A 27,263-nucleotide genomic window follows, 5' to 3' on the forward strand; every position below is an offset into this window, starting at 1 on the left:
TTACTCTACACCAGCGCTATAATTGACACTATCTCGGACGATGGGACAATCAAGGACCGCTATGAGAAAAGGGACAATGCGGACACCCTTGCTTTGTGTAGCTGCTTATCTACAATTACGATTGACGACCTCTTTTATGAACTCTTTTCAATGATTATGTACATGGTTTACCTTTTTTTATCATGATCTTTTTATCTTTCAAGGTAAAGTTGAGCTCGTATATGGCTCCACTCTGATATACATGCGTACCCAGACTCACTTGCCACTGATTAGGGCAAAGTAAAAAAGCAAATTTGTATACCAAACTAGCATAGCTCTGACACTTGAATTTTTAGGGATATCAATGATATTGACGATGCGTATACATTATGAATATTGTTCAATTGGCCCGATACTGATGGTACAAATTTCAAACTCAGTATTCCCTAGTATACCCCACTAACACCTTTAGCCACCCACAATTTTGAATTCCACTGTTCCTAAGATAGTAGATTCATGGTATTCCTCTCCATCTCATTGAAGAGGCCTTAATTCAAATGCGTTTAAGTCAATTTTAAGTTTGCGCAATCGAAACCAATTAAATCTGAATTAAAAAGTGTCGAAAGTGGAGGGTATGTAATTTACTTGGGGAGAATCGTAAGTGAGGCTTGAAACTACAAGTTTGACCCAAATGTCACCACGATCACGTGCAATGGTTTATTAAGCAAATTGTCCAATCAAACTCAAAGTCGCCCAAAGCTTGTCCAAACAGAAAGTGTGGGGCTTGCATAATGCTTTGAAGTTAGCTCTCTGTAATCCTAACAACCATGGTTCTTTCTCTACCCTTCGAGCTAATCGAAGCAATAATTGACGCCGTTGCCGATACAGACGATCATAAAACACTCAGTACTTGCTCACTGACTTGCCCGCTCTTTGTGACACTGTGCCAAAAACACATCTTCCACACAATTCGCCTCGAAGACACACCCATTCCTCATGTCTTGGCTAGAAGGATTTCTCGTCTTGAGGAAATCAGCAGAACCTCACCTTGGATTGCAGACTATATCCAGCACGTACAGTGTGTCTCGCGAACACTCACACGTGAAGATTCTTCCACTCGCCACTGGCCATCAACTGAATCTGCGGCATTGCCAACAATTGCACTCTTTGGCCGCCTTACGAAGGTGCACACTGTATTGATCGAAAATATTGGTGTATTTACGGAAGAAAAATGGGACTTTCCGGATGTACAAGCAGCCCTCTGTCGTCTCATTTACCTTCCCACCATTGAGTGGCTGTTGTTGAAATTTGTCGACAATTTCTCACCAGTAAACGTTATTCAATGCGTCAACCTTAAACATCTGTCTCTGAGGATGGTTTCCTTTAGAAAATCGGCGGTGCATACACAAGATTTCTCATCTCCACAGACGACACACTTGGACACACTGTCACTAGATCACCAAAGTGCAACTGCTTTGCTACAGATGATGAAGGACTTTACACGAAGTATCGGAGATACTCCGATCATTGACTTTCGGAAGATAAAGACGACCACTCTCTTGCTAGACCGATTCATGTTTAACGAACTTGGCTTTGTCGAACTTCTTCAGCAGCTTGAATGGATGGAAACCCTGCGAGTTTACATCAGTCCAAGTATGAGTAATTATTACCTCCCAGGTCCAATGCTGTTTCTCACTTTTTTCTTCTTTCCGAAATAGACTCATTTAATCTGCCTCTACATACCATCCCGGCCCTTTTCAGTAGATTGAGGATTCTCAATGTGGAAACATATCTATCCGTTCATGTCGATATGTCCCCCTTCTACACAAGTCTTATACACATTATTCAACAGCGACCTTCCGGCCTCGAAATTCTGAATCTTGGTCTCAATGTGGTCCTAACGCACTTTAATTTTGACGAGCAACATTGGTGCTTGCTTGAAAACACCCTCCTAAACCCCTGTTTCTCGTCCCTATCGCTAATTCGAGTCGATATCAATGTACAGCTTCAGGACTATCTCAATCATAACCGACCAGCATCGGTACAGGAGCTCAAGAGACTTCCAGAAACATATTTGAAGCGAGTCGCCTCAAGTGGCAGCTTCGAATTTAAATTCTATTTCGTTAATAGACTTGTTCCTTTATTTATATAGAGTGAACTTCAGCATTGCGTTGAAGTGGAGGGTCAGCGTTCAACCGTTGGATTATGGAACTTACAAAGAATGACATAAATTCTGTCATATACGCTTTGCGACAGAATTCGGGAACCTAGTAATTTTCACAGAAAAAGACAATATATCACCTTCATCGGCTGCGAGATGCAGATATAGAAACAGAGTCAAGCTTCAGGAGTCATATTCAAGGAGGTAGATTCCGTTCTTGCAAAAGATGATGTATACATGGCCGTTGGTTAGTCCAAATTTTCTTGTATCGACAAGTGGAAGCAACATATGAGATTTGTGAAATCAAGGTTCGTCGCACCAGCTTCAAGCTAAGCTTGGTCGGGATTCTTAGGAGACTGGGCGATATGTAATGGTATATGAGTAGTTTGGTTGTTGATACAAGTCCAGTCTGTATGCAAGGCATCTACAGCAAATGTAAAAGTTCATTAAATAGCTACAATCAGTTATATAGTACGCCGAGACGAAATACGGGCAGCAAAGATCATGATAGCGAGCGCCCAATGCTCAAATTGCTCTTTTGACATGAAAAGAAGGGCTTGTGACAGAACAGCCTTTGTGATTTGGGCTTCCATTCCCTGTGAAATCGATGAGATTAAGAATTGTGCCTATCATTGTGGAAAAACTCATACCTGGTACCAGCCAGTGAACCCTTCGCGTTTCCAAACGCGAGCGAGGATATCCAGTGCGCCGACGTGTTTACCGTTTTTGTGATGGTATTTGTGGGCTGGAGGGGGTTTCTCATTGTGTTCCAATGCATCTTCGATGTCGGCACTGCGGGCTTGGATGCGCACTTTAGCCATGATGTAGGGATATGTCACCTAGTAACGCAACGGGAGTTCAGTTCAGGCAGAAACAAAACAGTGAAGAAAATAAATCTTACAATTGTGGCAAGCGTCTTGCTCAGGGCACCGATCACGAAGGTTAACCAAGGGCCGAGCTTCGTCGAGGTATTGCCTTTAGCCAGGAGAACTAGACTTTTCACGCGTTCGAAAGCACCGTAGGTGATGGCAGGGTTGACGGTCAGCACCAATCCAGGTTTGATGCCGAGCCACAATCCAGTAACACCCTCCTCTTCAACAATCTCTCGAGCCACTCCCATGAAGGAATCATCCACTTTCTCATCAGAAGAGGCCTTTTTGGAGCCTTCCGGTCGTCCCACTTGTTGGCGGGTTGCAATCACGGACACTGGGATAGTGAAGATTTGTGCTAGTGCGCCAGCGAGAGCTCCCAGAAGCAATTCCGCCGCAGTTGACAAAGGAGGTAGTTTCGAACCAGGAGGGAGTTTACTTGTTAGTCTTTTGATGTAAGACGACCTGACAAGGGAATAAAAGAAGAAATATGCGTATTCTGGTGGAAGTGGTCGGCTGAGTTGACTTAGTCGCACTTGGAAGGTTTGAAACACATACGCATCGAAAACGTGTTCAGCATGGTTGCCCCAAATCCTCGGTATAATCCTGCAATCCCCTCCTGCTTGTAGACCCGCAATAGCACAGACGTCATCGAGAGATCCTTGCCCTTGCCCTTGGAATCTGCCGGCAAAGCCTGGATACGTGTTTTAGCCCTACAATACAGGTTCAGTACATGCATAATTAGGCCTCAAGCTAGGTCATTGTTGGCCCACATACACATCTAGAGGATACACGACCCTGGAGAACGTCTTGTAAGTGCAAATGCTTATCACACATAGATAGATTTAGCTTACGCAGTGCTGAAACAGCCACCGAGAGCACCAGCAAGAGCTGCGCCAAAAGGTGTGAGCTGTTGAACAGGTTTTGACTGAGCAGGCATTGGAGGGGATGTCAACGGTTATGGCGGCTGCAGAAAAGCGGTTATAGAGGAAATCATCTTTAAGACGAGAAAGCCGGGTTGCGGGGATGACTTGGCCGGAGCTTTTTCTGTGCCCGCGCCCGGTACACGTGAAATTTATGGCCTCCGTCGGCGTCGTTTATCGTCTACTCATCCACCACGATGGTCATGCCCCCTTCAAATCCAAATTTCCCCAAAAACTTGCAAATTCATCCATCTAACCCCCGTTCGTCCCGATATACCAATGCAAACCAAGACTTGGACGAGGAAAAGTTTGGACCCGAGGCACAGGAGCTTGCCATTCGCAAATACGGAATAGCGGGCAGAGTCTGGTAAATTTCGACACGGCATCACCATGAACATTTTCTTGAATACCGTTTTTCGGTGTTGTCTGCAGGGAGGCAGCATATGCAATGACTTTGTACATACAACCTCCTGGAAACCTCGCGTTCGATCCACCTATGATTGACGCGTCCAGGCATGCGGACAGAGTTGTGATAATTGAACTTGGCTCTGGAGCCGGCTTGGTTGCGTTCTCTATTGCAAAGATACTGAAACCAGGACGTGATCATCTCATCGTCACTGATCTTCCCGAGGTACGCTACATTTGGCATCCCGATGTGCACTACAGAGACTGACACTTTGCAAGAGGTTTGTCCATTGCTTGAAGATAATTTGCGATCTATCAAAGAAGAGGTCGAGGCAACCATCCCCGAAAAAGACGCAGTTATTATCAGACCTTTATCATGGGGAAACCAGGATGATGCTGCATTCATTGCATCTCAGTTCTTTGGGCAGCCAAACAATGATGGCCGTTTTGGCGCGTTGACCCATATCATTTGCAGCGACCTCGTAAGGCATACGGTTCAACTCACAGAATCGTCCTAATTTTCTTTCCCATCCAGGTTTATTTTCCCGAATTATTGGCCCCTCTTTTGCGTTCACTACTACATCTTACATCACCTCCATTTTGTCATCCATCGAAGACTGGATCTGGCTACTGCGGGCCATCGATATTGATATCTTACAAAATTCGAAGTCTGTCCAAGGAGACAGCATTTTGGTCTGCGTTTGGACTTTGGTTCGAATTTTATCCCGTGCTGGTGAAAGACAACGACGAGGGCGATTGGCAGCGATTCGGTGCCAATTTCGATGATACGACGTTTTTATTTACCGCCCATCGCCGGCCAGAATCTTGGAGTTGGGTCGTTCCTACCACAGACTCCGATCTACTCGCGGGTGTTGGATCGAAGGGCACTGATACCAAAAAGTATGACGACACCTTCGAGAACCTACTATTGATGGGCGTTGAATAGAAATGCAGAATCAATGACAATACAGGTAAGTGGCATATGAAATGCGGGATAAATCCTAATTTCTGACACAAAGTTGTCAAAGATACATTTACAAACACTGTACACTACACAATCTTGATATCTTGACGAAATTATCGATGATGATGGCCTAAAAACCTCTGGTTTCCGTTTTCCAACAATCCCAGAGACTTGTTGTAGTCGACGTTCTGTGGCTTCTCGTATCCAGGCGGTGCGTATGAGTGTGCATTTAAGCCCAGGATTTGTCTAGTCGCTATTGTGACTGTTTCTTTCAGCAACACAGTACCTGGGACTGTTTCATTCATAACGAAGCCGGATGCGGAAAATGGCAAAAGGTCGAGTGAATACTGTAACGGGAAGAAACATTGTCAGCGAATGACTTCACACTATTAATTTTTAACTCTCTGCCTACCCGGATGGTGACCTTCGGAAATTTGAAACTTGGCTTGAGGGTTTTCACAACTTCCAGCTCTCCTTGTAAAACCTTTCGGTTGGGCTCATCCGCCCCCTCTCGTGACGGCCAGAAGTATGCGCCTCCGCAATCTTCTACAAAGTGATTATCCGTGCGTCGTATGCCGTTATCATCTATCGCATCCGAGCCAGTAGCCATTCCTCTGCGCAATCGCAACTGAATAGCATTCTGATTGGCAAGCAGATCCAGGGCTTGTGGATTGTCTCCGCTGAATGTAATCAATAATGGAATCGGCGATCCAAGAGCATAGGAAAGCTGTATGACTACATCAACGTTATGGCTTACTTACACGATGAAACAACCCTACCGGTTTTGCTATGGCCAACTATGAAAAAAAAAATATCAATTGCACTCTGCACCGAATTCCAAAAAAAAAGAAAGATACACACGTACCGTGCAATCCACTTCGACCTCCTTCGTGTTGAACAATGTCCCCTTGATCTTCAGTGTAGGCAAGACTCTCCAACCCTCCGGATCACCCTCTGGCCCAATCAAGGGACTTCCTTCCGAATAGGCAATGCGCCTCAGTGGCGAGGGCTGCTCAGGCACAGTAACTGGCTGGTATCCAAAGCTAGTAACAAGCCTATCTCGCCAAATAAGTCAATTGTGGCCCCTCATGTCAAAGTGTGGCGTCGTGGCCCCTAACAAGCCAAGGCCATGCCGACGATAAACAAACATACTCACGTCTGGTTAACCTTCAGAAACCCGCGTTTGACGGTGACTATCAGCTTGTAGTCGATGTATGCTGGACTTGCGCGCTCGGTGTAATGCGGCGGGATACGGAACGTGCCTGCGTCCTTGATCGTCACCTCCTTCGGTAGCACGAACTTGAAAGGCCAGGACTGCTTCCCAGGTTTGAGCTTGGAGCCTGTCCAGAGACTCTTCTCTTCTTTGAGAAAGATCTCCTCTTCTTGCCCCACGAAGGTCGTACCGCCCTGAATCTAGAAGCACACATGACGAAATACAAAAGAAAAGAAAAGGGGTATTAATAAGTCTATTTCCCCGGAAATTCTGTCGCCAATCGATCTATAAACTGTAACTCTAATAAAATGAAGAAGGCAGGCAAAAATAATATGCACCGCAGGCATAATTAAACAATTGAATCGTCGGCACAGGACGATAACGATATTCGGGGGTCAGGGAAGTGCAGATAAGAGAGACCGTACTCACAGTGATAGAGATTCCCTTGCTGCTCTCTGCCTTGTCGATATCGAGCTCGACCCGACCAGAGATTATGTCTCCCTCGAAGAACACGGGGAGCGAGGTTGGATTAGTTGCGCGGCTCTTGACGAACATCGACAGCCATTTCTTGCCCTTCGCCGTCTCGAGATACTTGTGGTGCTCCTTCCCCAAGCCCAAGCCGCTATTACTCGGGCCTGCACCCTCATCTTGCTTCTTCTGCTCGTTCTGCGCAGTGGTGTAGCTGGGGAGCTCGTGCTCAGGTGCGGGAGTGCTTTCTAGACCTCCTTTCTGTGCCTTTTCCATACGGGATGCCGTGGATGCGCTTGAAGGTTTGAGATGCCTATTGCCTAATAAAATCAAAGGGAAGGAGATATGGAGATAACGTTATGCTGTAGTGGGTCACTGGATGGCCTCAGAGTCGTCGCGGATAGCTGGTATACTCGTATGTACGTACTCCCTGGAATCGGGGTGGAAGGTAAAGATCAGACAGGCCGCTCGCTCGCTCGCTTGGGAGCTTCAAGCTTCAGTCCCTCAGGCTGTCAAGCCCTCGTGAGTGATCCCGTACAGACTCTTTATTGTTCGCAGCCAGCCAAGTCGTCTAATTCTGTACCTGATTCTTCACAGTTCCGGGAGAGAGCCCCAATGTTAGATCCCAAGCGTCAATTCCCAAGAGCTCGATAGCCTGGGAGAAATGGTCCATATCCATGCAGCATTATGTGGTAAAAGATCTGATCCAAATGATTATCTTCAATTATGTATATACTGGAGAGTTGGAACGACATAGCTTCCATATTGTAGATGAGTCTGCATGACCTTTTGATCATGAGGCAGGGGGAGAGATGAGGTGGCTTACGGTGGCAGAACAATAAAGCTAAAAGCCCATGGGGAAAGAGGGATCTCCGAGAGAGATGCGTTGAATTCTAATTATTGTATTGTCTACGATATAGATGGTGTAATTGTACGGCGATACCATTCGCCGTACATGAGGGTATAGCTGCTTGGGTATATACGTAAAAGTGTGCGGTGAACAAACAAAAATGATGGTGTTGTATATGGTACAGAATGACCAGTCTAACAAGACTGTGGCAAAGGAAAGGAAAGGAGTTGCAAGTGAATGGGCCAATAGTTATGCTACACAGTACGCTTTTTGAGTAAAGCAGACAAAGAACAAAATGGAAAGGAAACCGTGCAGCATATGAACTGGCATATGCACGGGCGTGTACGTATGTCTTCGATACACACATACACATGAAGGAACGACCAAAGATGCAAAGAGAGAAGATGATAGCGACAGCGATAGCAAAGAGGCGTTATAATAAATACAGCGCGGGGCGTGGAACTATCGAGCGAGCGTGGGGGGCGTAAGACCTGAGGCGTGAAACGAATCCAGTCGTTAGTTGTACCGTTGATATCGTAAAGCTGGGGCATGGTATGATCATCCTGGAAGTCGTGTAGTACATGATCGTTGGGCAGGTGCGGAAAAGTATAAATGATGAGTGAGCGCGGGAGTTCGGGTGAATAGATATATAGATAGATGTCGGGGGTTTGGATGTGTGATGTGTGTGCTTGATGGAGCCGTGTCGAAAGATGTTACAGGTGGAAAGAACGAATTAATAATAAGGGTTTTCATGCGTGGCGTCTTCGGTGCGTCGTGTGGGTGGGTCGTAGGCAGGGGGGGAGTAAGCGTTGGTGCGGGGACCTTTTGCATGCATAGTGGCAATCTCAATCGGTTCCGAAAGCAAAGCTGCAGATTCGCAAGAGAATCCAACAGCGGCAAATGGAGAAAGGACAACCGAGTAGGATATACTGAAGTGACCCATCTCAGAAGTTGGACGCAAGTCCTTCGCCAGTCGAATTTCGCCTTCGAGGTAGCGAACCGCTGACGTACTGCGTGAGTCTGTCGAGGGCCACCATACTGCTGTCCCCATATCCTCCACTGACTCGTTCCATGCAACGTCCCTCCGTGATGACGATGTCTTGTTGTAGAACCTGACACGACGTCTCAAGGTGAGAACGACCGAAGTGGGTGCCGCGAGCATGTCGAGAACCCTGGGCTCTGCGTTCTCCAAGGTCAGGAAGCAAGGAATCACGGTTCCCCTGGCATAACACAAAGGCTTAGCCAGTGATAGCTAGACAAATGACAAAAGATAGAGATTCGTGAATAACATTTCAAGTTTAATCAAAATGATGTCTTACCGTGCATTTGGCGTCAACCCGCAGGGAGCCAAATAGAGTACCTCGAACAGATACAGGTCGAAGATTTTTCCATCCCTCTGGGTCGGATAATGGCCCAGGAAGAGGCAAGAACTGCTGGTATGCGTACTGCCTCAGTATCGATGGAGGCTCTGGTCTGCTACTAGGTACATAACCAAACGCAGTTTTGATCCTACAAAACGCGAAATCAGCGATCTATCCAACGTTACGACGTGACTGAGATCCTCACTTGTGATCTGCTCGAAGCTTTCCCCGCGACACGACGACGGTGAGGTCGTACTGGACGCTGACCCGTGTTTGGCGCTCCAAGAAGGTTTCGGGTAATCGGAATGACTTCAGATCTCCCGATCCACTTGGTACTGTAACCGTCCGCGCGAGGGGTATCGACAGCGGCCAAACACAGTGTCCTAGTAGCTTGTTGCTCGAAGCACCCTCGGAGGGCGACGGCACTCGCGGGGTGTCGGGAGATTTCGACCAGATGGGCTGTGTCTGGCTCAGAAAGACGAAGCAATCGTCTACGCCAGACCCGGTGATGATACGACCCGTCACCTGCGCCAACGATGAGGTCTTTCAGGGAGCCAGACGAGCCAGCCAGCACGTACCGTAGCCGTGATCGCCTGGATAGAGTCACCCCTCTCCGCATGGAGTTCCAGCATACCCGTGATATTTTCCTTCTCAAAAAACGTCGGCAGCGACTTTGCTGATTTTGCGCTGCTGTACACCTTTAGTGTGATCCATGGCCGTGCCTTTCCGTCTGCAAGCTCAAAGACATGCTCTGTTGGATCGCGGTGGTGAAGATTAATCGGTTGAGTAAGGGTATTACGACGGGTATACGATGGGGGGAGCTCTGTGCCAGAAATTGGTGCCGGACCAGGTCTGGAGGAGAATCTCCTGTAGCGGGGCGGGGACAACACGTCCATTGGAGGGTAAGGATATTGGAAACATTTCTGTACGGGTTAATAAGGAAGAATTCGCGGTCTTGCAGAACCCAGTAACTTGAAGCTACGTTCCTATTGTGATCGTCATAAACAACAACACCAATTCGGCAAACAGGGTCCGCCTCGCTTCTTCTTAGCTAACACAATAAAGCTTTCTCCAAAAGACGTCAAGAGTCACAATAAGCCCTCCTCTCACAGTGTATTCGTGACAAACTCGTGTATCAGCTGTTCAATTGTCTTCAGAGACTCACTAACTCCCATGGAAAACCCACGAACCACCGACGAGCAATTTGCTACCGAGCACGATCTCGAATGCATATGAGGCTTATTCTGGCCTTTTGAGAACAGAAACGACACTCGTCGTCCGGAATAAAGCGGTCGCACCAGGTCCCTATCTCGGTATTCTCATGGAATCGTTATTGAGCGCCCTCGAGGACGACAGGGTTCAATGATTACGCCAATAGGTCTCCACCCGATATCAAAGGTGTGCTTCATTTCTGCTCCTATTTTTACCTCGCTGAATACAATTGACGATGACAAGCTCTGCATATCCCTCGAGTCACCCATCAGAAAGAGTCAGGGATGGGCTTCGTGCCCCGTGCCTCCGTATTAATCGTCCTCGAGGGGTATGGGGAAAGTGGCTTTTCTTACGGCACGGCGTTATCGAGACGCGGCGTTCAACCTAGCAATGAAAAAGAAGAATGATAATGCAAGTACGCTATGGTTGCATTATGCTTTAGAAGCTCAACTGCAGTGCCTGAGTAGAATAAAAAAGGTGTGAGTGAAATAACGTCATGTATAATTCTGACTGCATCTGACTGGATTGCACAGGATCTGAATCGCTGTCTCGCCCTAAGTGTTAAGAGTTACAGTATACGAAGCAAGCCTTTGAAGGACGTTTCACTGCAATGTCAAAAATATAGAATTATATTCTGTTCAGAATATCCTCTTTGTTCAAAACATAGAAGTGAAAGCTCTCATTTTTAGTGTGTCGCTCCCCGTAGGTTCAGAAAGTTCAGATTGGATAGGCAAGTAGTAGGTCTGAGTCTGGGGGAATACTAGCACTGGAACTAGCGAGAAAAGAACAACCAAGCCGAGAAGACGAAATCGCTATCTTCAGCGACAACCAGTCGCTACTGAAAAATGCAGAATCCCCCAGAGCTAAGTCAGGCCAACATCTAATGGTGACATTGACTGACGCAGCGAGGCAGATACAAGGAAGAATAATTCTATACTGGATATCGGGTCATTCAGACGTCCTTGGAAATGAAAGGGCGGACGAGGAAGCCAAAAGGGCGGCTGAGGGCGACAGCAGCCCACAGGAGGAACTACTTGCATCCCTCCGACAAAACCTGCCGAAAAGCGTATCAGCACTGAACGCCGTTCGCCCACCCGATTTTCCAGATCACGTGGGTGTTTAGCTCGCGGCAGATGGCGGCTGGTTCAACATCCTCTTGGCATCCACCAAGACACCTCGTCAGGTTTACTTATGTCTCTGAGATGGGCATGTAGTTACTGTAAAGCGCCATATACTCACGGCACTTAGAACGCGATTCTAACCAAATGGAGTCATCATCAAACATCCCTAAACATGTGTTGTGGTTGACCGCGTGAATCGAAGTGGACTTGGACATGATTGTTCAAATTGGCATCGTTTCTAGGTAATTCAAACATTATACTATTGACACACTCAGTTGCATTAGCACTAGAAATGAAATTAAGGACAGAATATAGTCATACTATTCATATTGTAGAGTGTTTAAAAGGAAATCTTGTGTAATCATTAAGAAGAACTTAAAGACTATTTCAACTGATCACTTCCGTTCTCCAACAAGAGGTTGGTAACAATCGCGTTCTAAGTGCCGTGAGTATATGGCGCTTTACAGTAACTACATGTCCATCTCAGAGACATAAGTAAACCTGACGAGGTGTCTTGGTGGATGCCAAGAGGATGTTGAACCAGCCACCATCTGCCGCGAGCTAAACACCCACGTGATCTGGAAAATCGGGTGGGCGAACGGCGTTCAGTGCGTATCAGCGGAAAGACAAGCATACCACGCCGAGCTACTCACCATATGGAACGACCGATGGGATGAATCAATACGGAAGCGGATATACAAACAGAAGGACATCGACAGCGAGTTCCCCTTCACGAGGTTCAGAAGGGTAGCACAAAAGCTGAACAGAGCACAAGCAAGCGCGCTCATCCAAATACGAACGGGTCACGTACCACTCAACGCGCACTTGAGCAAGTTCGAACGCAATTTCAACCAATACTGCCCCATGTGCAGGGGAAGAAGAGCTGGACAACGAGCAACAGAAACAGTGGAACACTACCTTTTCGAATGCGAGGGCCACAGCGAACAGAGGGAGGAGATGACACCAGCATAGAAAAACTCACGACGAATCAGACGTATGCAAGAGCGCTGGTATGATATATTGCGAGAACGAGGAGGCTACGCTACTACAAAGACAATATCATGACAAGAGGGTTAGACGAGAGGGAATGAGAGGAGGAGAGGAACACCAAAACAAAAGACGCCCATCAAAGGACGCAACGTAAGGAAAAGAAGAAAAAGGAACTGGTAGACAGGGGGAAAAGACTACCAACAAGGAGCCTCTTGGAGGCGCCACATCGAACAACCTTGGGAAAGGTTGGATCCAGTAGAGGGACGTGAGGGCCCTCTAGGAAGTTGATGCGGGCCGAGGAAAAGAGCAACCGACTCAGGGAGTCGAGTAGGTAGAGTAGACAGTACTAGGCCAAAGGAGGGGCCCTCCCCTTAGAGGCATTAACACAAAACAAAAAAAAAAAAAACAAAAAAAAGTAGGTCTGAGTGATGGAGAGCTCAGCGGCTAGGAGGCCTCTTCCGACTCTCCGATCCCTACTACTCTACCTGCGTTATTAACCTATTGTACTGGCGTAGTAGAATGGTAAATGTCATTGGTTGAGTATAATCAACAGTGACTGTTAATCCACAGATGTATCAATTGAATGTGCTCGGAAAAGCGATGGTGCAGCCCGGAACAATACCCCCAACCACAACAGTGATATCATATTTCTAGGCGGTAGCGCGACCACTCAAGTACTCAGAAACTCGGTAACTTCCCGTCCATGCCGAAAATGAGTGCTTGACTTCAACGGTGTGGAAATTATGCCGCCGAGAAATCAAGGTGTATAAAAAAGAGATTGGAGATATTATATTTACTATATTTACTAGTCATTGTGTAAACAGTCGGGATGGGCGAAAATGCTCATTGTCTGCTTGGATATTGAACACACACATCGGCGGAGTGAAAATCCATGGCGCGGAAATCATGGAGAGTGACAATAAAGATGGGTATACAGAAGACAGAAGTAGGAGACCAGTATCACATAGGCGGACCCCAACGCCAAAAATACACGATTGAAGATTTAAATTAGACCTGAGCTGTCCCACCAACCGTAGGTGTGCATGATGTTAGCAGGTTTGTAGCAGACGTACAATGCTTAAACGCATCGGTGGTGGTGGAAGGCGAGTCTGAGAAAATAGACGTGTGTGGCGTGAAGGCGTACCCGTTGAGAAGGGGTACTTTCGAACCAAAAATTAACGGTATATCAACTTAAAACTACAGAAAACACTGTTATTACTCCACCGTACTTTCAATTAGCCAAAAATTTAGGCTTCGGAATCATTTATCCTTTACCGCATCCTTTCAGTCGTCGAATTTCGGGGAGAGCAAGTCAATTTGCAGCAATATTTTTTGCGCCGAACCAAATCTACAATGTCATGATAGTCATGTCCGTGTAAATGAGAAAAACAAGAGTAGCAAAGACATAAGTTAGTAGAATGTGGAACGCATTGAAGTGATCCCATAAGTGACAACGGGCACGTCCGACTCGTACCCAGGAGGCGCAGACATCCTAGGACGAGGACCTGGTGCATAAGACGTCACAATCTCCACCGGATACTCTATCAGCGGTGATATATCCGCTGATACGAATCCAGGAGCATCAAAGGGGAGTAGAACAACAGTATACTAGCAGACATCAATAAACGCGACAAGAAGCAAAGCACTGGACTCACCTCTATGCGGAAATGGGCCATCGAAGACGTGGGTTTAATATCCGCTCTGAGATGCAGCTCCCCATTGACAAACCGCTGACTCTGGGAATCTTCTGGCCTTTTTGTAGAGGGCCACCATATCGCGAGTTGGGAGTCGTCAATGGTGTCTTTCCAGGCGAGAGACTCCATTGTCTTGTCTGCGTTCATGCGACACCGTACGCGGCGGCGTAGGCGCGCGACAACTGCCTTTGGCGAGGATAATAAGTCGAGGGCCTGCGTATCCGCGCTTTCCAGGCTAAGGCAGACCGGAAGGACAGAGCTGCGTGTGTAGGAAAGCTGATGCAGAAGGTTAATTCACTCCCTCAAGAAGCTCTTGTCTACTTACAGGTTTAGCAAGATAGAGCTATCAATCGAGTTGAATAAAAATTGACTAGCACAGGGCTGCATCACATACCGTGCATTTCACCTGTGTAACCCGATTATTAAAAATGGTGCCCTTGATGTGAGCTGGCTCTGGCGAGAACCAACCCTCCGGATCAATGGTAGGACCTAACAACGTCGTTCCTTCTTCATAGGCAAGGCGTCGAAGCGTGGAGAAAGGCGGCGGACGAGTGATGGGGATATATCCAAATGTCGATGCAACTCTATCAACCACGTTAACACAGCAGCGAAAGCAACAGCGCACAACACGCGCACCTGTAGTCCGCCCTCAACTTCCCTTTAGTAAGCTGCAGAGAGACTTCATAGAGCACACTCGCACGCGCATGTCGCTCGCTGAACGTCTGTGGGAGCGCGAACGTCTGCGGTTCCCCTTTCAAACCGCCCGAAAGAACCACCACCTGCTTCGGAAGGTCCACCTTGAACGGCCATGTGTACTCGCCCTGTAGCTTCCCGGTGAACTTAGGTGTACTAGGCTCCACACTGGGCGCAGAGGTCGTGGTGGCAGGAGCGGTCGTTGATGCAGTTGGAGTGGGGGTGGAGTTCCCATCATCCGAGCTCGAGTTGAGTGGTTCCCCATCGCTTTGGGACCAAGGAACACGCGAGATGTCGACGAACGTCAGATGTTCGTTTGGACCAGCACCTGTGATGACCTGTCCACGAACCTAGTAATTGAGATTCGGAGATTTCGAGAAAAATGATGAATGATGTCGGGAAAACGGAAAAGGGGTAAAGATAGGGGCAACAGGTAACATTGAGACCATTCACATTCAAGTTAATTCAACAGCTATTATCAGTTGTTTGTCAATCAAATGGTGGCCAGAGAAAGACTCACGGTGACAACCACAGACTGTATGGTTTCCGGCTTCTCGAGGTTCAGCTTAACCCTCCCTTTAATTGGCTGGCCTTGCGCATAGGTTGGAATACCTTTCGACAAGGCGCTGTCCGCGATCAAGGTTAGCGTTGCAATAGTCTTGCCCTTCTTCTTCAGCTCGCTATGGAACTCCTTTGGCTGGGAACTTCCTAATGCCCCTTCAGCTCCGATTCCGTGGCCGTTGTTGCTACCTGAAGACGCGGGCGGCGGAGGGACATACGCCGGCAACTCTGAATCTAGTCTGATGCTTGTGGTTTCATTGAGAGGGGAGGAGTAGTCTGGGGGCAGGAAGCCGGGAACGCTCTGGGGAGGCACTGTCTGTGTTGCGGACATGATGGTGGTTCACAGTCAAGGAACGTACGCGGTACACTACATTATAATTTATCCGATTGACCTCTGCGAGAAAATACTCCATGAGGACGACATTAACTCACGCGACAAGGCCGAAACCGGATACGTGATGCCCTCGGAAACTATGATCGCAGGAATGATGATGCTTCAGCATACTTGAAATTGTGATAGGCGCTCGCTTCTGAGGGACAGGCAATGATAAGCCAATACTTAGTCAGGTTTAAATCATTAAGCTTAGAAGGACAAAACCACTGCTCGAGCACAGTATCCCTAGATATGTAGAAGATTTTATTGCTATTTTTTCAAATAGGCAAGACGATGCGTTATTTTCAAGGAGCGTCGCCAAAATGAAAGTTGAATGCCTCGATTCGGGGTTTTTACTTCAAAGAAGTCCAATATCTGCGGTGGATATTGTGTTCGTTGGAGTGAGAACAGGTGCTTCTGACAGGTATCCGGAAGGAGCAGTTATTCGAGGTTTAGGACCCAGGGCATACGCTGTAACAATCTCAACAGGGTGTTGGATGAGAGGCTTGCGCTCCATCAACACAACGCCTGGAGACTCGAAAGGGAAAAGTACAACAGAGTACTATCACCGTGTTAGAACATTTAAATAGCATGTCTTTCACGTCACGATACCTGAATCCGAAATTGTGCCACTGCAGAAGTAGGTTTAAAATCTGCTCTGAGGTGTAACTCCCCATTGACGAATCGTAGCTGTCCGGAACGGTGGGATTCTTCTGCAGATGGCCACCAGACCGCAGGTTGAGAGATATCGACTCCGTCTTTCCCAGCCCACGATTCCAAGTTGTTTTCTGCGTTCGAAAAATACCGTATTCGTCGTTCTAGACGTGCCACTATCGCCTTGGGGGATGATAGCAAGTCAAGTACCTGTTCGTCCATGCTTTCCAGACGAAGGCATAGTGGAATTACCGAGCCTCTCGTATACGAAAGCTACACGTGGGAAAGACAAGTTAGCGAGATATACACCCTCACCCACGCTGGCAACTTGAAAACTCAGTAGATGACTCACAGGCTTGGCCAGAAAAAGCTGAGAAGAGGTGGAACCTGACTTTGAATCTACTGTTCATAAGTTCAAAAGTGGCACTTACCGTAGATTTTATTTGCGAGTTCCTACTATTGAAAACCTTTCCCCTAATGACGACGGGTTCACAAGAAAACCATCCGTCTGGGTCAATTGTAGGCCCAAATAGAGGCAAACCTTCCTGGTATGCAAGCGCTCTCATGAGTGGGAATGGTGGGGGCCTCGATTGTGGAATATATCCACATGCCGCTGGTATTCTGAGCACATAGATAGATAATGTTGGCTAAATCTGAATAATAATTAACGTATGGCACACATACCTGTGATCTGCCCTTAGTTTCCCCCTTGAAAGCTGAAGTGATACTTCATAAGTAATACTCGCCCGTGCATGCCGTTCGTAGAACGTCTGAGGCAGGCTAAAGGTCTTTCCGCCCCATACAACCTGATTTGGTAACTCAATGGAAAAGGGCCACATGTAGTCGCCCTGTAGTTTCCCTTTAACTTTCGATGGCTGACTGCTGTTTAGGCTGGACGCAGCAGGGGCCTGTTCTTGGGTAGCTGGGGCGTTTGAGTGATTGGAGTTTATCGACATTTGTTCGCCACCAGTGGCAGGTGACCACAAAGTGTGTGATATTTCGATAAAAGTCATTTGCTCGCCACGGTTGGCTCCCATGATAACCTGTCCGCGTATCTGTATAGTATATAGAAGAATATACGCTGCCATATAAGCTCCCAATGAATCATTTGCTAAGGTGTGACATTGAACTCACAGATACAATGACGGACTGCAACGCGTCCGGTTTGTCGAAACTCAGTTTGACCCTCCCTGTAATTGGCTGACCCTCCAGAAAAGTCGGCATATGTTTCGAGTAAGTTCCCTCTGCAATCAACGTCAAGCTGGCGAACACCTTGCCCCTCCGTTTCAAATCATAATAAAACTCTTTTGGCATGGACTGCCGCAGTTCCCCTTGAGCGGTTGGGGCAGAGTTCGTCCGCCTGGATGGAGGCGTGTAAGCTGGCAAATTGCTAGGTTGTAGGGAGGGAAATGCATCATCGCTGGTCGTCGATTCCCCAGGTGCGATTGGCAGTGTATAAGAGGGAGGGAGTGAACCCAAGTCGACATTTGAGTGCACAGCAGACATGGTGGTGATGGTGGCCTGGAATCAAGAGTTTGTACCCTACTACGGAACGGTATCATATGCCAGTGGTACTACTTGAGAACATTCAGGCTATTTATGCACACTCACGAGGTAACAGACCGCTTTCTAGTAGTCGTACTGTTCAGGACACAATTTAATCAGTCTTCGTGCCAGTAAATGACTGATGAATGACTGTCGGGACCCATTTCCATATTTTACAGTAGAGGAAGCGGAAACAACCCTTGCTGAAAGCAAGTTGAAAGGGACAAGAAAGGGGCAGTTTTTCTGGTCGCTCTTTGCCAGTATTTATAATGCTGTGCTGTTCGGATCATCAATTGTGGACGTCGTGCCGAGACTCTAATTCCATCTCCGATTGTTTCTCAGCGGTACCCTTTGCCTCCCTCTGGTCCATTGTTCGAATTCAGATCCCCGCAACTCGTCCCAGTGCTGAAGCTCGTACACAACATCATATCTCCTATCGCACTGACTGGAATGATCTTCTCAGGTGCCTCTAGACTCCAAATCTACTTGACATATACAAGGAGGTGACAGGATACCTAGCGATCCGAACCTACAATTCATCCAACTTCAAGAACTCGGCGCGGTGGGAACACATGCACATCGAAAACCTAGATTACTCGATTATGAAACTCAATGGTACAGATTCACAGTTCTTAGATATGCTACGCACCTTGGATATTTGAAACTTTCCAGGCCAAAGGATCCAAAGAACCTGTGTTTTCAGGCTGCCTTTGTGTGGAATACCCTGTCCAAAGGACGTTACTATCATCGTGATGATATACGTTGACCCCACATGTCACTAAGGCGTCAATTTCGAGCCCGAATATCTTCGACCTTTTACAAGTGGCTCCACATCTGTTACAGTGCAGCTGGGTGATTGCACTTAACATGCCAGGATAAGCGTCGAAAGCACAAATGTATTCCGAACCCGTTGTCCATGATTCTATTCAATCATTCAAAATACAAAACTTACCACCATGTATCAGATACCAATTTTTAACAAACTAAGATTATAGTATCAGGCTTTATAACATACGAGCTCAAAAACTCGCTTACTTTGGAGCGGAACAGCTTTTTGGCACATATCAAACATTCTTCTTGGTCTTTGGCATTCCTATCCATATGTTATACCGGCGCCTCTTTCGAAAATCTGGTCAATGTCTTGGTGTAAACTCCTCTTGTAACTCAATTGCATTTATCTTCTGAAGCTGATAATGAATGCAAGCATCGCTTCTTGAAGTTACTAGGTAACACCGCTAGGAACGATTCGTGGATACAAACTGCGGACAACATTCAGAAGCAGTTACTTCCGAAGCTACAAACCCTTGAGTTCATAAGAACTGACACAATGATGTCTTCTATTGAGCGTCGCAGAGTGTTTTGGGAGCACATTGCTGATATTTTTGGAAATATCTCAGATATTGGGCAACCACATACTCGACCTTTGAACAAATCAAAGGTCAGTTGGCATCTGACAGACGCATCGACGACTGTAGAAGGAGATGAGGCTACGAAGGAGACTTTTGTGAACTTGCTTGCACCTGTTATGCCAACGGGTGTATCCCTCGACTTCCGGGATTCGACGCTCGCATACGATCTAATACAAATTGGATGAAACAACATGAAATGACCTCTTTATTATAATTTTGGTAGTTAGTTGGATCGGTACCCACTGCGAAAAATTTCATTGGTAGGTTGGACCTTGCCATGGTTTGACTGTATTTCTTTTATTGTATTTTGTACGCCTCCATCTTCCCCTCAAACAAGAGGCTCCTCGAAACTTCTCCGAACGAACACGGAACATCACAACGTCGGGAGAATCTGATGGGACATGTTAATCGATTGAGCATAAATCAGGAGGCCAAGAATAGCACATTGTCAAGGTATCATTCGTAGTTGTAAGTAAGTGAATTGAAAATTGATTCATTCGATAATTCTCCGAACTGCACATGTGTGACACCCTCAGCCGTTTGCCTTAAGTCCTCTATCACTTGTCATTGCTAACATTTGCTTGCTGACGGTAAGTTTACCAGCTATGTATGGCTGCATTGTGGCAGATGAATGTGCAGTGTCGTTCGGATTTTGTAGTGACGAATTTATCTTACCTTCGGTATGAATATATCAGACTTAGACGATAATAGACGTCGATGAACAGCCTGCAGCTATGCCCTCCGTCGGGCGCGCGACGCCAGCACACATGCATAGCTGTTCAGACAAATTATTATCTTCGACAGGTCTATTCCCGGGCCAACATACAGACAAATTGTTTCAAACAGTTAATCTATCACATTCATTACATGTAGAAACGTATAAAGAGACTGAGGGATTTGTACTCCGCATCTGTAGCACTCTCCTACTACTAGTAAAGATGCATTTCAAGGTTGGCAAGTTCACAACCATCACCTTGACTGTCGTTGCATCCACCCGCGTCTCTGTGAATGCTGCAATACTACCTAGAGTGAGTCTATAGCATTCGGAATGGCTGTTCTATTTGAGCTTATCAATTATAAATTACGTAGAAAGACCTCGCCCAGCTCTCCGTTGTTTTCTTCGACAACGTCAATTTGACCGGAGCAGCTTTCTCTCCCGATAGTCTCATTGAGACCGTATGCAGCACATTACCAGCAGATTGGCTTGACAGGCCACAGAGCATTCTTATGGGCCCTGGGTATAGCTGCACATTCTTTGAGTGAGCATCGTCATTATGAGTATTGAAGATATCGACTTACTTTTGTTTAACTCAGATTCGAAGGGTGCGACGGCTGCGGGACAACTCTGACTGGAACCAGCATGTCTCTCCCAGATCCCTCTCTTTTTAACAATATTGAATCTTTTTCCTGCAACAAGTTATTGCCAGGAGGTTGCCCAAGTACCGATGGTCTAAAAAGGCGTACCACTTTGTCTTTCGCTAAATAACCCCATTTTTCAAGATATTTGACTATATCATGGATGAAAAAAGTATATAGTATCGTATTGAAATTTAATATTGCATCCTTTTGCTGCACTTGAATTTAAATCGTTCGCCAACACCAACTCACACTGGGGAACCGTGAGAATAATTCGGCAAGCCGTCGCCTGTTGCCGACTTTTCATCCGAATGTTTTTCGACGTCTAGGCTGGCGTCCATGCAACGTTGTCCATTCTTCACAACGGCAGCGGGGACGAAGAGGACGGAGATCCCCAGTACGTGGTTGCCGTACAACTCTTATTTGACACTAACATCAATCTCGCTTCAGTTTGACTCAGAAATTGCAATTTTTGCTCTCGGCACCGAACACATCTTGCCATCTCACAACCACCTTCATCCTGGCATCCTCTTCACATTTCCAGTTTTCCTTTCAATATCTATACTATATTTCGTCCGATCTTAATATCTGGGACAAAAGGTGCTGGCATTTCTTTCTATGAATTCTCTTTTCTCACCTAAAATCCAGGACATCGTGGTCATGAGCGCACGTCCGGATGAGCACAGTGAGGACGAATGTGGGGATGGCGACTCCCTCTTTGGTTCGCCGCCCCCATCTCCTCAATCCACAGGTAGGATGGCTTTACCAGACCCAGGGACGAGCAGCAGCAGTGATAATAGACCAAGCACGGCCATTGGCCCTGCGCAAAAACATATAAACGTGGGGACCATTGCACTTCCTGGTTCCCAACCTGATTCTGAATTTCCCGTCAATCCATTAGCCTTGTCGCTGAGCCTTGGTATCGTTCAGCGGCCTCCGGCCCCGCAGCCCCCGCCAGCTGCTTTTCCCGCGCATACATCCACCAATATGGGTGGAGATGCACGAGCATCCTCCTCTCGGAGTGTAGAGCCGCTACCACCCAGAAGACCACCCAAGCCGAAGAAGAAGTCGAAAAAATCTTCTTCGGGGCGTTCGAGCAAGGAATCCACCCCACAACCTCGCATGCCCGAATTCACCCTTCCAGAACCAGGCGCACCTCTGCCATCCAACTTCCTCCGCAATCAAGAAAACCTCCTTGGAATGGCAGGGAAAGTCGCAGGCGTTAACCCATCGACTCTGACACATACGAATCCAAATCCTCATTCGAATGCACATGCGCGAGGATCGACGCCTTCCAATCCCATTCTTGTCGACGATGAAGATGACACGCCGATATTGGGGCGACGTCGCCCTCCTTTTGCCCCGGGTTTCACCGGTCCCACTCCAAAAAGCCAGCCTTACATCGACCCTGCGCTTCTTACAGCGCCTACAAATCAAGAAATCGTTTCTGTTCTCATCGGCCAAAAGGACATTTTCCCAATCCTTGAAGGGGTGCTGAAGCTTGTGGTAGGAAATGTGCCTGGGGGAAAGGAAGCTGCGGAGAAGCAAAAGTCGACGGGTTTTAGGAGATCTGGTCCTCTACCTGTACAACAACAGCACTATCAAACGCATGCACATATTCCTGTCCAATCTCCATCCTCTTCGACTACATCAACTTCATCCACCCCCACATCGAATCAGCCAAACCCTGCACCCCCAAAAAAACGACGTAAACTCTCTCGTGTGCCTGCGGGCGCTACTGACTGGGATGTACCGTACCCTTTCGAACAGGGAGAGGGTCCTGAGGAGTATCACACCACCTGGGAACGAGAGCGCGGGAAACAGTTGATCAGCCAGTTAATCAAGTTGATCAAAACTGCGGCGAGGAAAGCAGCGACGAAGAAGTATTTGAGTCAAAAAGAGAAGGAAGAAAAGGAGAGGAAAAGGCGAGAGGAGGAGGAAAATAAGCAGCGGAAGAGAGATGTGTATTATAGGGTGGATGGGTCTGCTGTTCAGACGCAATCCCAGGTTCATGGACAAGCACAAAGTATGACACATGGTCAGGTTTATGATGTGCTGCAGGACACCAGCAATGGGGCGGTAGGACATCATGATCTTTCTGCCACCTCGACGGCCAATACTAGCGCATATATGCACTCTATCAATACAGATCAGCCCATCCTATCACTGGAGGAGCTCTTGGGCCCTTCTTCTACCTCCACCACAACATTGAATCCCTCAATGGATTTTTCTTTTTTGAACAGCTACCCAGGCGGATCATCTTCCCTAGGATCGTTGGAGGCCTTCAATAATCTAGTCGGATCGACTTCTTCTTCCACGGACACCAATCAAAACGCCCCAACAGTTTCTACCGCATCTGCATTGGCAGGAACAAACTCAGAGACAACCCCTACAATGGACCAAGCCGCCTTCGACTCTTGGATGAATTTTCTTGTGGACACCTTCCCAACGTCATTTGACGCCAATAACAATGGCTCTGCGGTTCCAAACACCACCTCACATTTAAATCTCAATTCAAATGAAAATACTCCTCCAACTTTCAACCCAAACGGGAGTGCGTCTCAAACCTTTGACATCTTGAATCCTAGTCTTAATCCATCTAATGCGACATCTCACGTCTCAACTCCCGGCCCAGATGACTTTTCTTTTGCCAGCTTGTTTGGTGCTCAGGGAAATACAACTACGGGTGGAAATGGGAATGCAGTGATAGCAGATTATGATTTCGCCGCAATGTTGGCTGCTATCATGAGCCCGCCACCAACTGCGGCTACGACCGAGCCAACCTCCAGCACACCAAGTTCTGTCAGTACGACAGCGAAAGGGAATACCACCTCCAGTGACGCCACATCTTCAACCCTAGGAGATGATATGATAGATCCTACCTTGCTTGCTCTGTCGCTTCCTTCCACTGCGCTTCCAAACGTGACCGCGGATGCGAATAAGGGCCTGAATTTGAATACGAACATGAATGTTGATACGAGCGCTCCTCTGCTATCATTGCCATCGTCGTCCTCTGTTAGTTCTTCCGTGTCGTCGAGTTCTGGTGTTTCGGCATCGGCATCTGGATCAGGCTCGATTTCAGGTAACGATCCAGCGACGCCTACGTCTGCTGGTTGGGATATGTCCATGCCTGAAGTTCATATGGGTGTGGTTGGGGATGGGAGTGGGGCAGGGACGCAGGAAGGACATGGACAAGGTATGTGGCGAGATTTGATGTGGGGTGATTTTACGGAGGTAGCTCATTTGCAATTAATGGAATCGGTAGATTGGTCGCGGTTGTGTGCCATTGGAAATGATGCTCCTGCTGCTGCGATGAATGTTGATGATGGGGAAAACGATTTCGGATTTTTGCCTGATGTCGATGAAGGGGATAGTACGAGGCATACGTCGGTGATTCCTCTGGCGGATAAAGGGAAGGGTAAAGCTGTCGACCTTGATCCTACATGGACCCCCGTGTCGACATTGACGCCTTTATCGACCAATCCAAATACGCGTACGAGTACGCCTGCTCCTCCCAACCTTCCTTCAACAACAGCATCGGCATCCACATCGACAGATGCCCAAGCAGCCCTTCGCTCTCTCCTCAGTGGCCCAAGTTATTCTTCCTCTTCTTGCGTAGTCAACAAGTTGGCACCGGCTTCAGCTGACGCGTCCTTTACCCCGTCTGCTACCGTATCGGCCCTTGAGGCCTCACGTCTCAAACGTAAAGCTAGAAAAGACGATATCATCGGACGCGCTCAGGAAAAGAAAAGACAACTGCAGGAAGAACTAAATAAAGTTAAGATAAAACTTTGGGAAACGACGATTGAGCAAGCTGCATTGGTGCATTTGGCGCGAATAGTCGACGAGGATGAAAAGGAAAAGGAGAGACGGCGTCACGCTGAAGGCGCGACAGATGCTGGTGCGGGCGGCGAACGACCTGTGGAGGTTATGTCTGTAGATACGGGGGCCTAAGAGGTTTGTTTTGTGTTATAACTTGCTTTGCTTTTTTTGCTTTCGTCTTTGCTTTCCTGAAATCATTCCTTCTCCACGGCGAAAGATCCAACTTTGCGGGAAGCCGCTTGGTGGTAGCACGTGATTTGCATGGACGATGACGATCGGTAAGGTTCTTGGTTACAATCGGAGACCCAATTTCGGTGATACCCGTTACTTCGAATTGGTGTTGAGGCTTGGACAATTCTCCTTGAACATTTTCAATGAGGCGCTACGAGTCGAGATCGAAGGGCGTAATTTTCTTCGCATTGAGAAATCAATGTCTGTTTGGCGTTATGGGTGCTTCATGGTAGTTCCCATAAGCAGATGAGATTCATCCCTCCTCGATCCTGTTTCTAATTGTCCATCTATATTTGCATGAATAACGACATGTCTAGCACATATAATCGTCCACAGCTTCTTTAACATTTAAAACACATCTTGCTGCAATGATGGAGTATAGCCTATGAACTGCCGTAAATATTGACGCATTAGGCTGAATAAATCTGAACTTACGCGCATGACATGCTTGGTCACAAAAAAGTGTGAGTTGGTGCTCTCTAATTAAAGCACGAGGACGTACGAAATGTTTATATCTATCATACTCCGTCTCCCGACTGTCCATATGATGACGTTCACAATCGTGATTACTAACATTTTTTAGAAAAACAATGGTCAAATCACTGACAAACACTTTTAGCTAAAAACGCACGGAGCATAGTGATATAACATATAATCGCGTCAGATGCAAGGAGGTTGATGACCGGCACTCGGGCATTCTTAGAAAATAGTGAAAAGCGACACCTCCAAATGGTCATTACAGACATTGCGGAGGACTGAAAATTTGGGATCATAGGAATATCAGTTAAAGTAAAATTCACAAAAGGTTATATATAACTCACGGCCACGAGCACAGGAATTGAATAGTATCTCAGAAACAGTGGAGGTTTCTCTATAGCAATATCAAATCAGCGATACTGCTTTAATTTCTTAGCTAATCATGACTGACCTACTAGCGCATAGCAGCCTAGTAGTGAGGGGCTATAAAAGTGTGCATTAATCACCGTTACGATTGTATCCAAAGAGTATCGACACCTACACATGAGCAAATTCTAGAAGAGAAGATTATTGAAAAGTCAAGTAAAACAATGAAATTCAAGACGTACCTTTCACTTGGAAAGTAGTTAGAATGAGTAATGTAAACCTATGACCATTGGGTGTGAGCTACTTCTTGAGAGTAGTCTTAGGCAGAACTGTGTTTTATCACCCACATTGATACACCCTCGCCTGTAGATAACTTGTAAATTTATTGATCAAGCAAGTCATTTAACGCTTGGTTGCACGTACAAAAAATCAAGAATATTAGAAAACAAATTATCACCCTTGATTGACGGTAAAGGGCCCAGACCCTTCAAGTTTTTAGTTGTGTCAATAAGGGCAGTTAAATTTAAACAATCGAATGCGTACACAATCCCCAAAACAGTATTTGCCGTTATTGCAGTCAAGGTAGCATTGACTGATACGGCCTATTTTTTAGCTTAAAACGGTTGAACATCCAGTGAAATTGTTCCGCGAACTAACCAGACGTGCAGCTTTACACCTATTAAGGGGAATATGTGTTCAAAACCGCCGCTTGGATCGATAGGGTAAACTACTTACACCTATTTGAAAACCAAATTTCACGTACTCACTGTGAATGGAGCAACATTTATATGAGAAGCAGGTGCTCACGTTATCTGAAGATATTGGACGGCTGGAGACTGGATTTTTTTTTAAAAAAAGAAAACATTAAATCCGATCTACTCTGTAGGCGAAAAAAGCTTACAGGAGACATAGAAGCTGATGTCATAGAAAGGTCTCGTCAATCATCGTGCTTCAGATTAGATGATAAGACTTACATCAAGTTTGCCAGGGTGAAATATCGACTCTAAACAATGCAATAACGTCATTAAACTAATTCTTTGCAGGAATGTGGACATTAATGGTACCCAGAGCTATTTCAGTCATTAATTAGCGACAAATGGTGGACACGGGACGAAACGATATTGAGAGTATCTCCGCACATACATAGAGGGCTTTTCCCACACACCACTTTTTTCTCCATACAAGGTCCACCTGTGGATGAGCAAATGAAAATCAGGGGATTTAGGGTTTTTTCTGAGCTGTACGGATAGTCGGACCTCTAGTGGAAATGTCATAATCTGGTCTGTTCTGAGGAATTCAGGAATGTTGTCAGTACAACCCAAAGCCTGTGCTTATAATATCACACCAATATATGAGTACTAACACTACGACCGTCAATGCCGCGACTAGAGCATCATGTATTAGGAGGGGAAGGACAGCGAGGCAAAAATCAGGCCGCACCTCCAACATACGACGTTGTATGGGCATCCCTCAGTAGTGGAAGAGTAAGAGATAGGCTGGCGTCAGAAGGGGTACTCATGGTCCGATGCACCGCAATTGAACTGCTCTCAATGATACTTAAACAAA

General features: G+C 46.7%; 9 protein-coding genes across 9 annotated transcripts; 4 read left to right on the forward strand and 5 right to left on the reverse strand.

The window, feature by feature from the left end:
• Window positions 1-806: 806 nt before the first annotated feature.
• JR316_0006223 (uncharacterized protein) lies at window positions 807-1,697 on the forward strand (the record flags this gene model as incomplete). The annotated part of the gene is made up of 1 exon (XM_047891972.1): window positions 807-1,697. The coding sequence occupies one exon, from the start codon at window positions 807-809 to the stop codon at window positions 1,695-1,697; it is 891 nt and encodes a 296-aa protein (XP_047749321.1).
• Window positions 1,698-2,604: 907 nt separating this feature from the next.
• JR316_0006224 (Peroxisomal adenine nucleotide transporter 1) lies at window positions 2,605-3,949 on the reverse strand (the record flags this gene model as incomplete). Its single annotated transcript, XM_047891973.1, has 6 exons — window positions 2,605-2,736; window positions 2,791-2,979; window positions 3,042-3,508; window positions 3,568-3,722; window positions 3,787-3,807; window positions 3,864-3,949. 6 exons carry the CDS (start codon window positions 3,947-3,949, stop codon window positions 2,605-2,607), a joined length of 1,050 nt encoding a protein of 349 aa, XP_047749322.1.
• A 180-nt stretch (window positions 3,950-4,129) lies between these two features.
• JR316_0006225 (uncharacterized protein) lies at window positions 4,130-5,283 on the forward strand (the record flags this gene model as incomplete). The annotated part of the gene is made up of 4 exons (XM_047891974.1): window positions 4,130-4,299; window positions 4,365-4,563; window positions 4,619-4,819; window positions 4,954-5,283. 4 exons carry the CDS (start codon window positions 4,130-4,132, stop codon window positions 5,281-5,283), a joined length of 900 nt encoding a protein of 299 aa, XP_047749323.1.
• A 131-nt stretch (window positions 5,284-5,414) lies between these two features.
• JR316_0006226 (uncharacterized protein) lies at window positions 5,415-7,258 on the reverse strand (the record flags this gene model as incomplete). The annotated part of the gene is made up of 6 exons (XM_047891975.1): window positions 5,415-5,648; window positions 5,714-6,028; window positions 6,081-6,098; window positions 6,167-6,356; window positions 6,458-6,714; window positions 6,944-7,258. 6 exons carry the CDS (start codon window positions 7,256-7,258, stop codon window positions 5,415-5,417), a joined length of 1,329 nt encoding a protein of 442 aa, XP_047749324.1.
• A 1,307-nt stretch (window positions 7,259-8,565) lies between these two features.
• On the reverse strand, window positions 8,566-10,089 carry JR316_0006227 (uncharacterized protein; the record flags this gene model as incomplete). The annotated part of the gene is made up of 4 exons (XM_047891976.1): window positions 8,566-9,084; window positions 9,152-9,341; window positions 9,399-9,718; window positions 9,772-10,089. The coding sequence occupies 4 exons, from the start codon at window positions 10,087-10,089 to the stop codon at window positions 8,566-8,568; spliced, it is 1,347 nt and encodes a 448-aa protein (XP_047749325.1).
• Window positions 10,090-13,926: 3,837 nt separating this feature from the next.
• Window positions 13,927-15,795, reverse strand: JR316_0006228 (uncharacterized protein; the record flags this gene model as incomplete). Its single annotated transcript, XM_047891977.1, has 6 exons — window positions 13,927-14,124; window positions 14,172-14,486; window positions 14,536-14,553; window positions 14,605-14,794; window positions 14,847-15,253; window positions 15,424-15,795. 6 exons carry the CDS (start codon window positions 15,793-15,795, stop codon window positions 13,927-13,929), a joined length of 1,500 nt encoding a protein of 499 aa, XP_047749326.1.
• Window positions 15,796-16,195: 400 nt separating this feature from the next.
• JR316_0006229 (uncharacterized protein) lies at window positions 16,196-17,997 on the reverse strand (the record flags this gene model as incomplete). Its single annotated transcript, XM_047891978.1, has 5 exons — window positions 16,196-16,399; window positions 16,450-16,764; window positions 16,923-17,112; window positions 17,176-17,546; window positions 17,626-17,997. 5 exons carry the CDS (start codon window positions 17,995-17,997, stop codon window positions 16,196-16,198), a joined length of 1,452 nt encoding a protein of 483 aa, XP_047749327.1.
• A 2,386-nt stretch (window positions 17,998-20,383) lies between these two features.
• Window positions 20,384-21,465, forward strand: JR316_0006230 (uncharacterized protein; the record flags this gene model as incomplete). The annotated part of the gene is made up of 6 exons (XM_047891979.1): window positions 20,384-20,473; window positions 20,535-20,621; window positions 20,760-20,768; window positions 21,131-21,198; window positions 21,252-21,401; window positions 21,450-21,465. 6 exons carry the CDS (start codon window positions 20,384-20,386, stop codon window positions 21,463-21,465), a joined length of 420 nt encoding a protein of 139 aa, XP_047749328.1.
• A 92-nt stretch (window positions 21,466-21,557) lies between these two features.
• On the forward strand, window positions 21,558-24,755 carry JR316_0006231 (uncharacterized protein; the record flags this gene model as incomplete). Its single annotated transcript, XM_047891980.1, has 1 exon — window positions 21,558-24,755. The coding sequence occupies one exon, from the start codon at window positions 21,558-21,560 to the stop codon at window positions 24,753-24,755; it is 3,198 nt and encodes a 1,065-aa protein (XP_047749329.1).
• Between the last annotated feature and the right edge of the window lie 2,508 nt (window positions 24,756-27,263).

Source organism: Psilocybe cubensis, chromosome 5 (assembly GCF_017499595.1).
Source record: "Psilocybe cubensis strain MGC-MH-2018 chromosome 5, whole genome shotgun sequence".
NCBI lineage: Eukaryota > Fungi > Basidiomycota > Agaricomycetes > Agaricales > Agrocybaceae > Psilocybe > Psilocybe cubensis.